We start from the raw sequence: 10764 nt of genomic DNA on the forward strand, positions 1-10764 counted from the left end.
AAATAAAATAAAATAAAATAAAATAAAATCATCATTTTAGGGGCAGCCTGCTCGTCCCTTGTGAGTACACAGCATCTGTGTTAGTCTTTCATTTCAGGCTTGTCCTCTTCACCCCAAGTCAGCATCCTGTCCCAGGATAGACACGGGCCACGTACCCGTCCTCTTTCTTTTAAAGTCCATCGCCATCTCTTTTTTTTTTTTAAGTCTTATTCACATTAAGAAGCACACGATTCCTTTCAGACAAATCCATAAATCATCCACTAGTGCTCTACACTCCTCCTCTGCCCATCATTAATATGTTCAACCACTACAGAATTATCAGAGTACTTCTGTAAGTAGGATGACCTGGATTTTTACTGAAAGTCTGAGGTGTACAAGGTGAACAGAAATAGAGACAACACAGTCCCTTGTGGATCTTCTGTACAGCACACCAACAAAAATCACACAGAGCTCCACATTCTTCCGCCTGTTTTGTCAGGTATTCATCCTATTTTAATTTAAGAATGCGCTGAGTAAATAAACCAATTAAAAACACACTGGCACAATTAAATGTTGTTTTTGATTATATCCAAGGCTTATTAGACTCTGGTCTGGTTCCACCAAATCATGAGAAAAATATCTGAAGTATAGTAACGGCTAAATCGGTCAGCTGTTGTCATTTTATTTGCTCGTTGTTTGGTGCTGGTGAACAGCTGTTAGCTACAGGTGGAAAAAATTGACCTCACCAATGAGTTGGGTAAAAGAAAAGTATTTGAATTTCATTACTAATGGAAACCCATTTCACACCCCACGAAGTAATCTGAGACTTACTATTCATTGATTAGTGCAGTTTTCTGCAAATTCTGCAAACACACGCTGACCAAGGCAACAGTGAGAATGTATTTTATTTTGATGAGTGCAAGTATGAGTGCAAACTTCTATAAAATGTAATCGTTACTGAAACGTTTCCTGAAATATTTTGCTCTTATTAAAATTTATCACACGAAATGAAGCTCTAATTCCATAAGGTGGCGCTTGTGTCGCATGGTTGGATTAGTCAGGCGCATTTGCAACCTTAACAGTCTTTGTAGACTAAATTTAAAAAAAAAAAATCAACATACTGTTTACAAGAAAAGAAAAACTGTCATTTCCACGCGCCTCATGGAGACGTAGTCTGTGGTAAGCGGCTCATGATATCGGCCTTGTTATTTTCACTATTACTACAGCTACAGCTGCATTACCACGCAGGAAACAGCCCCCAAACGAGCGGCAGAAGGTCGGCGGAGACACGTATTCCATATTAAACACGAAAGTAAATCAAAGGCTTAAAAGTCCTTTCCCTCATAACCTCAAATACCATTTTCAGTGTGGTCTTCTAAAGCTGCCAGACACATCTTATCTCCAGACATGGGTATGGCCCACTTGAGAATTAAACCACAAAAGGTAAACTTCTCGTAATTCGGTGAACACGAAGTTCATGCCCACTTTATTCTTTTTTAGGAACATTATCTCCAGGTTTCAGACTCACACTATGGATCGTCATACTAGTGGGTTATAATGGCAAGTTCTTCCTTTCCACTGTTACTCATCTGTAATAGCCGACGGTTAAATAAATATGAACGATTCCTTTGCACATTTCTGTAGATATCCTTCGGAATTGAAAATGTTCATAACCTTTACAGTAGTCTAAGACACGCTATTGATTTACAGAGACTGTGCTGCTTTATGGGTTATGTAAGTGTTATGTAAGTATGCCTTGTTATGAGAAACTGTCAGGGTGGCTGCTACAACACGTTTAAGCCAACAGGCAGTCCAACACAAATTCCACAGGGAGGGGAAAAAGCTTTATTAATACTTTAATATATATCAATAATACTTTATATACAAAATATGTACATCCTTTGCATTACATTTCAAAATAAAAATCCCAAGTACCTCTTTCTATACAAAACTATTATATTTGTTTTACTTTACATTCACTCTCTTTGCCACAGACACATTTAAAGCAAATATGTTTGAATCACCTGCCACTGTTTGTGTCTGTGTTAAAACGAGTAAAGGCAACAGCATGAGCTAAAAACAGGCCTGGACTCGACTGGAAAGCAGTGGGCAATATGCAAATCAGGCTGACGCCATATGTATACTGTACACGATGTCGCAACGTACAGCCAATCGCTCCCTCAGCCTTTCCCTACAAAATACACTCAGTGGGTCACGTATCAAAAATAGAGATGTACGAGTAGTATAAGCAAAAGAAATAATTACAAGACACTGCTTCACAGGAACTCCACCTAAAAAAAAATGCACAAACAGTCATGAGCAACAAATTAAATCATAAAAGCGTGTATGGCCACATCATTCATCGACAGACAATGAGTGACACACCTCGTACGGCGACAACGCCCTGAATTCTTTGAACTCTAAACTCTGCGTTCATTTAGCTTTGCCATAACTGAAGGAGTTAAAGGGGCAAAAATTTTTTTTTGTTTTGTTTTTTGTGGTAGGTCTAAAACAATAGTTTGTTGCAGTTACAGGAGCAACAAACACTGAAAGTAGATCATCCTTAAAAGTCATTCAAGCAGCATCTACGACGGAGCTTTTGTTCAATCTTTACATTCATTACAGACTGGCGTATGTGTTTGTGTGCGCGCGCAAAGAAAATAGCTCCAAAATGTTTTCAAATGGGGTGTGTGTTTGTGTGTGGAAGGGTTAGTCTACACCTTACATTCTAGGTTAACCTTTGACATTCAACAATAAGTGCTGAGATGACAGGTATTGCAGAAAAACACTTGCGCGCTCCCTCGTGCACTCTAAACTGACCGTATTAAAACTCACAGTATTTCAGAGCCATGCAAAAGGTCTAACATGAGCCTTCTCGTGGCCATGCCAGAATCCCCACAGAAAGTCTCATTTCACTTCAGGAGCTCATGATAGATGGAGGTGGGACACAATGGGTCAAACTACAGCTGCTGTTTAATGGGATACCAGTGCTTTCGTGTTCGTTTATCCCATTCGACATTCAGAGGACACGATTTGTGACACATCTGCTCAGTCTTTGGTTTCCAGATTCAAGGGAGCGACCTGCTTTAAAGCTTTGTGAAACGTGGGGGAGTCCATGCGACTCTGGTGGTGTACTGGAGATCCTGCCCTCGGGGACATGGACATCATCAGAGACGAGGGAAGTGCCTCTGGGGGTAGGCCTGCTGCAGAACCGCTCATACCTGGGTACATGACAGGCAAGCCCCCAGGGTACCAGCATTTCTCCAGCATGGGCAGATACGCTGCTGCTGCCGCCGCTGCGGGGGGAATGAGGTAGAAGGGAAGGCAAAACGGGTTCTGGTTAGGGGAGAAGCTCAGGTAACTACCAGGAACTCCTGTCGTGTGACTGGAGAGAATTTCATTTTCCGGGGAGTCCGATCTCAGCTTCTTGGCCCGAGGCTCATCATCCTCCTGCTTGATGACACTGGCCATGCGCTCAGATCCCGAATGGTTGAGCTCCCCCTCCATCGAGTGGCTTTCTGACCACTGGGCTTTGGGGTCCCGCTTGTCATGTTCTCCCCCATAGCCACTGTCAGTGTCTGTGTCACTACCGCTCAGCTCCCCTGTCCCGTGGGGATAAGTCCTTTGAATGACTGGGACGCAGTTCTTAGCAGGGCCTTCAGAGGCCCTCTGTGGCTGTCCGGCGGATTTCTTCACTTTTTCAGAAGAGCCCACATCCTCATCCGGCCGAAGGCTGCTTCGATGCTGCAGGACTTCCGCTGCTACCTTTTGGATGTGAGTGATTACGTGCGAAGGAGTCAAGTCCCTGCTGCTTTCTTGGGTGGCCATATAGTGCAGAACCTCTTTGGCGCATAAGTGAAAGCCAGAGCGGAACATCTCCTCACTGCTCTCAGCGCTGTCACCTCCATGATCACCTAGGTGATTAAAAAAAAAAAAAAGTTTAAATCCTCTTTACAGCAAGTTTTACCTCAATAAAACACAACAGACCACACAGTGCCAGCCCCAGTGATGCCTCTGTACCATTTCCACTTCACAGCCTAAACAAATAAGAAAATGAAAAATGAAAACTCAAACTTACCAAGCTGCAGGTCCTTCTGTAGAGCGATAATTTTCTGCTGCTGCTGCTCCAGGAGAGAACTCAGGGCTTTCACATGCTTGAGAGTGAGTTCCAGCACCACAGCTTTCTCCAAATGACCCAGCGTCTAAAACAGGAAGACCTTCAATAAGCATGTTGATCTTTCTTATGTAACACATTCTGCAGCTGAACAGAGAACAAGTCTGGAACACCCGGGAAGTCATGCAGTCCATGTACACACGTACAAAAACTTCTAGTAACAAATTTTAAAATAACAAAGCAATTAAATGAATTTTTTTTAAGTACGATTGCAATTAAAATTTAAAAAATAAAACTTTTTAAAAATTATTATTATTCGGTTCTTCTCTTAATAAAAAAATAAATATAGACATATGTATATAAATATATTCTTTTAAGGCTTCAAAGCTGAACTGAAAATATGGCGCAAACAAACTGCTCAGCAGAAACATGTGGCGTCTCAGATTCTCTGGCTGTTAGCAAACCTGCCATATGCAGAAATAATACTCACTGTAAGCTTAAGATGTTCTGGCAATAAATCTTTCAGTTGGGCAATGCATTCGTTTATTCTGTCGCGTCTCTTCTTCTCGATAAGTCGGTGGGGCAACTTGTAGGTCTCCTGGAGAGGGTTGTGAAAGGTGGTCAGTGAAATTCTGCTCAGATTTAACTGTTTAAATATATTACACTTGTAAAAACTAGAACTTACCTTGCTCTCATTATCTCGCTTCATGCCCCTCCTGGGTTTATACACATAAATTGGAAAATCCACTCTTTGGAGAGAAGATTAAATTAGTTGATTTCACAGAGCTTCAGTATAAAGTGCAGAATGACATTTTTTTATGTAATAGAAATTGCTTCGTTTACCCTTGCATGTCAGCTATATCCAGAGAGGGGTGTTTTGGCATACAGGGAGGTGGTTGCGCGCTGGTAATCCTCTCCATGTCGATTAAATGTAAAACCTGAAGAAAATGCTTTATAAAAAAAAAAAAAAAAAAAAAAGCTCCAAAATTTGTCCCAGCAGCCGCAATTCAAAATGAAAAAAAACAAAAACAACAACTTTCCAAGATAAAAGAAATAAAGGAGAAAAAATTATTTCCTCTTATCCAGTGTGAGTGTGTTTTCCTGTTGTGAGCTGCAGTCGAGCGCAGCTGGAGTTTTGTCGCCCTGAGGTCCGGGACTCAGTAGTATGTCTAGGGAGGCTCCACGCCCGGCGCAATGTGTGAGAGCTGGGTGGATTTCTGACTACGTGTTAAATAAACCCTGTGACTGCAGGCACGTCTCTCAGCTACAGACACAGACTCCGCTCCGTCACATGAGCCTCACGTGTTGGACGGTGCTTTCAACTCCTCACCTCCCCGCTCGCTCCGCCCCCTCTCTCTGTGCTGGAGCACACCCATTTGTGTAGTACTCCTCCACCGGGGCCGAGTCCCGTGTACCACCACGCTTCGGATCTCGGGGGTTGAGTCGTGTTTGCAGAGCAGAGCGTGTTTATGGAGGCAGAAAGTAGAGCAACAGATTTCCCCTGGACAGTTAGGAAGTGTGGAGCCGTTTTCCCCATGTTAACTGGCATAGTAAGCTTCATAGTAAGCTGCACTATAGAAACACTAGCATAAAATACTATAGCCTCGACGCTGAAATACAACTTTTTTATTTTTTATTATTGGGTATTAGCAAAAGGCCTACATTTTGAGATGAAAAAAAAAGTGTGGTAAAATTAAGCGAAACTAGTTAACATGTAGAAATTATAACGCAGAAGAAGCTTTTATCATTAAGTTGCAACACTTGTTTACGAAAACTCTTCCAAGACTTTGCTCATTTTAGACGCTTTATTTTCTCACGCGAACATACACTGGGCTCAATGCGGGCGAGACAAACAGTTGCGACACGATGAGTCACGCGATAATTATCTATGGGGTCTCAACGTTTCAGTGAGGCCAGCGGGCCACTCATTTTAACTCTCCGCATTTTCAGAGCCTGCCAAGTGTCACGCGCTCAATGTGGCGTGGACACCCGTGTAATTTCATTCTGTACGGGTCTGGTGTGCGGCACGTGCACGTGCACCTGCGGCAGGATGACAGAGTCCCTGTGGTGGAGCGTTTTCTTTCTACATACCCGCACCGTGCTGGTACTTATTAGACCTGCTTGTACCCAGCGCGCTGTCACGTTGAGCTCCTCATGGCCGGGAGAGAGCCGAAGAGCGGATCCCTGTCGGTGACGTCAGTCCAGCAGACGACCGAGAATGCCCGACTGGTCGGTCGGTTCCACCCGCCGACGTCCCGAAGCAGACAGACTAAATATAGAAACAGCTTCAAAACAACGGAGAGGAGGGAACGGGAAGGGGTTGCAGATAAGATTTTGCACTTAATTCCGATAAGGGGGGGAGGGGGTGTCAACTACTGTTTTCAACTCATCTTTCCGTTTTCACTGTTCTGTGGAGATGCAACTGTCTGCATTTCTTATCATTTCACACAATTTAGGTGCCAAACTGTGTGGTTTTAAAATAATATTAACAGTATCTGATTACCCCGAACTGTGTGCATATAGCCTACTCCCATTAGTGTAGAAAATTTGCACTCGTTCTCCGTGCCCTAAAATATTAGTTGATATAAGTCAATATAAGTTGTTTAAGAATCATTGTAACCACGCTGCACCCTTAAAGTTTGCATTTACAGATGCAGCAAGTCTGCACCTACTACCACCTTCTTTATGCAAGAATTGGCATTATGAAGCATGAGCTTCTCTGACCACAGTTTATCTGCTGAAAAACACTCAAGCAAGAATGCTGATTTTGCACCGAGGGACTCGTTTAAGGGTTTTGGAGGGATAATTTTGTAGAAAATAGTTTACATTTTTCTGGAAATGACTGACAAATGAATGGCTCTTGTATGCAGACATTTCATTAAAAAATGAATTAAAAAAAAAATCTAAATATCAGGACACCAACTGATTGAACCTGGACAGTTACACATTAAGTAGAGCTTGGTGAACATATACTTGGCTGTCAGAGAATCAGGAAAGTCCCTGATCAATGAGGATATATTCTACTCAGATGTTCCTCGTTTCCAGTCAGCATATACAGATTCTCTGAAAGCCAGAAGAATAATTCGGGACGTGGCCCAGTTTAATTTTTAAACCAAACTTTCCGTGTGAACCCATATAGAACATTTTGCTTATTGCCAGTGAGCGGCATTTGTATTTCAGTATCCATTTGTGTGATCAGATGAAGACAAATTCATACATTTTTCTGCTTTATAGGTCTGCAGTTACTGAAATAAAGATACAAAGGCAGTATTAAAAGAAATGATACATGTGGTAATGTATGAATGTGTGCATTTGTAAACAAAAACACATTATAAATCCTGTAAAAGCACATCAATAACAAACACAGCAAAGGGAGTAAAGGATAATTACATCAATTTTAATAAATAATTCTACTCCAGTATACAAATTGATAGCGCCTAAATTTTTTTAAGTAATTATAATATTCATAAGTAACCGTTTTTTCCCCCCTCTTGTCATTTTTCTATACAAAAGCGAAGGTAAGCAACAAATTGTATATACACATAGGTAGTCCAAAAATGAGAGAAGTCTAACAGTAGCAACTAATGAGTTTTGGTGGAAATAAAAGTGACTCAGCACAAGCAGCAAACATGTCTCAGACTTAACTCGAGGACCAAAAACGGGCACAAATGGAAGAAGTCTGCTGCAAAAACTGGACAAATTTATTATTGTAAAAATGACACAACTCCTGAGCAAATATTAGCATGAGTGGCACTAAATGTCCTTTACGACCCAGTTAAATAAGAAAGCAAATATATCATAAAATTAGTTAGCGCTGAGATATGACACTGTTGGCTTTACACAGGTGAAAGTAAACTATCCGTATATATTGCTCTCAAACAATATGCTATCTATACTTAGTGCCGTTGCCCCTCAACAAGTACGCACATTTTCAAGAAATAAAAGAAGAAAGTAAAACTGAGAAGGCCAGCTTATTAAGTATTATCCCTATCTGTGTGTAAGTACAGGCAACCAACAGCTCTCTATTTTATCCAGAGACAAAACATCGGGCTGTGCTTTTAAATAAGACAAAAATGATGGAATTTAAACCCACACACCAATGAGGTTGCATATTTAAGTTAATATATTGCACAACATACAAAAATAAGACGTGTAATACTGCTCATTATTCTAGAAATATAAATAGAGAACAATAACATAAAAAAAAGAACAACAAATGGGACTATTCCCTCTTGTCCAGTCAGCTTTTTCCCCCCATTTCAAGTTCAACCAGTGAAGGCCTTGTGGTCAGAAATCCAAATGATTTCTACCTAGGAAACATTTGGCACCAGTTCTGACAGGCCTGAACAGAATGAGGTGGGTGAGTGTCACGTTCTAGAGTAACACATGCGTGGTGGGTAGAGCTACACATCGCCTTATGACTACCTATGTTACAGTGTTTCCCTACCGTTATAAGTTACACTCAGTGCAGTATACATTATGTGCAACCTCGGCGTGAGGAGTGCGCGCTCCACCTGGGCGCAAAGCCAACGCGGAGCTCCTTCAGGGCTGTGTGCCGGTCGACCTCACGCAGGCTGCTGAGGGTTGACGTTCATGTGCTGAGGGTGTCCCAAAAGGCCGATCCGCTGCTTCTGCTTCCTCTGCTCTGTCATCTGAGGGGAACAGAGAGGGCTCGTTTTGTTAAAAGAAGAAAAAAGAAAAAATTATTCCACCTTCTCTGCTCTGCAGTCTTAATCGATTCAGTCTTTCGCAGCACCTTATAGAAACTGACAAAATGCAGCAGCAAACTCTGCATGCAGCTCAACTGAAACACATTCTTCTGAAATCCTGCCAGCCTTGTCATCCACTTTGCTGTGTCTTCTGACGAAAGCAGCCGAATACAAACTACTAATCCTGAAACTCAGTCAAGAGAAATTTCAGAGATCAAGAGAAGCGCATGAGTCAAAACGCAGGTGCTAACCTTTATACGAGCAGGAACAAGAGAGGGTTTTCTGCTAAGAATTTACTTTAATTGACATAAAGTGGTGATTTGCACCTCGGCAGTGAAACACAACAATATTAAAAGTGAGAAGACAAAGTGGTCCTGTAATGAGTGTTCCAGCAGAAATAATTCTGCGCAGAGGGACGTGTTAGACAAAAATATCATTTAAAGTCAGACAGCAATAGCATGCTGTCCTTTTTGCGCTATAATTTGCTAATTATGGCAATCTTTTGAGTGACTCAACATGGAGAGCGCTCATGGCATAATTTTCACTCTCCGGTGAATAAACGTTGGTTTGTTCCTGAGAAAGTGAAGAGTTTAAATTCATCAAGCGAAGAAAAAGAAATCAAAGCAGGCTATGCGAGCATTTGTGCGTTGCAGCGCGATGTGACAGATGTTCCTGTGCCCGTCATCGCTCTTGGAGGCACAATAATCATTTCCCCCACTGTCTGGGTCAAAATGTCTCTGAAACATTCACTTCCTCACAAATAGTTCTCATTTCGAGGGTAAAAGGCTTTTTACAATTCTGTTTACTAGAAACAGCAGATTGTGCAACAATCGGCTTGTTTTCCTGGATATGCAATACCAGCAGAACTGTATCCTTACACAACTTCTAGTGTGTCTGCTGAATGCAAAAAGTAAAATCTTTTACAGAATAACCAAACTGAACTGAAGTTTGGTTTAATAACGCACCGAAATAAGACAGATACAAAGAAAAAAGCTTAGCTAACGGGTCTATAATCCAGAGAAACAAAAATGTGCTTATAACACAGTGATGAAAATAAAATCAGATTGAGAATCTCATGAGCGGTGCTGTGAACTATGACTCACCACCTTTTGCATTTAGAAAGCTTTGCATCTAAAGGGCAATGAGGAGCAAACAAACAAACAAAACTGAAAAAACGTCAGCTTTGCTCTTTACAAAAAGAAAAAAGAAAAAAAAACCCTCTAATGCTTCATGTTTTCTCCCCCTGACAAAGTGTCAGACATCAAAATCAGATTCTCGGTCTTTTGATCAACTTTAGCTCAAACTGACCTGTTCCTTGAGCTCGGTCAGCTGGCCTGAGAGGTTGGACACCAGTTTCATTGTGGACTCCAGTTTCTCCTGCAGATTTCTGATCTCATTTTGCTCCCCATCTGCGTCACTGCTGACCAAAGACATGGCCCGCATTCGTGGAAACCAGTCCAAGTTGTGCTCCTGGTAAACAGAAATTTGATTTGTTAGGAGAGGTATGAAGACACAATGAAATGTATTTATCATGTTCCCCGTGACTGCCTTCAGGGTGCTGGAACCTTTGCAATTTTCTAGGAAGTTTTTCACTTCTCATTCTAATTTTAACTCACCAGAACAAGCTTAAATGGCAAAAGGCCATATGAAATTTGTACTCCCCCCCCCCCATCTAATGCCCAGTTTTAGTGTCTGGCTTGTGTGCAGTGATTTAAAGCTGACTCTAAAAGCGGAATCAAACTAATTAGAATGGGACTTTCCATATTAGAATCACATGGGATATGCAGGCATTCTTGAAATCACTCACACGAGGCAGCTCACTTGTTTGATCTGTTTCTATCACGCCTAATCTTAAAGAACAGACGATCACACTGGCAGGCGTACAGAAATTTTCTCATATGACTCCACATTCTTTGCATCATATACACAGATAAACACAGAGATCTCGAATGTTCTCATCAC

The 10764-nt window shown here is 41.6% G+C and overlaps 2 protein-coding genes across 8 annotated transcripts in view; both read right to left on the bottom strand.

The window, feature by feature from the left end:
• Positions 1–1801: 1801 nt before the first annotated feature.
• On the bottom strand, positions 1802–5067 carry bhlhe40 (basic helix-loop-helix family, member e40). Its single transcript, XM_005726601.1, has 5 exons — positions 4937–5067; positions 4779–4842; positions 4584–4691; positions 4058–4181; positions 1802–3893 (listed from the first exon to the last, which is right to left on the bottom strand). Exons 1-5 carry the CDS (start codon positions 5011–5013, stop codon positions 3028–3030), a joined length of 1239 nt encoding a protein of 412 aa, XP_005726658.1. The 5' UTR covers positions 5014–5067; the 3' UTR covers positions 1802–3027.
• A 2402-nt stretch (positions 5068–7469) lies between these two features.
• The window catches only part of itpr1b (inositol 1,4,5-trisphosphate receptor, type 1b), an 81150-nt gene continuing 77855 nt past the window's right edge, over positions 7470–10764 (bottom strand). For all 7 annotated transcript variants that reach the window (XM_013909229.1, XM_013909228.1, XM_013909226.1 and 4 more), the window contains 2 exons: positions 10111–10272; positions 7470–8745 (listed from right to left, as the gene is read on the bottom strand). In XM_013909229.1, the coding sequence (XP_013764683.1) occupies positions 8659–8745; positions 10111–10272 (249 nt within the window). In that variant the 3' untranslated portion in view covers positions 7470–8658. The remainder of the gene's footprint in view (positions 8746–10110; positions 10273–10764) is intronic.

This window comes from Pundamilia nyererei, unplaced genomic scaffold, assembly GCF_000239375.1.
Source record: "Pundamilia nyererei isolate P.nyererei 1_Seehausen unplaced genomic scaffold, PunNye1.0 scaffold00021, whole genome shotgun sequence".
NCBI classification, from domain to species: Eukaryota; Metazoa; Chordata; class Actinopteri; order Cichliformes; family Cichlidae; genus Pundamilia; species Pundamilia nyererei.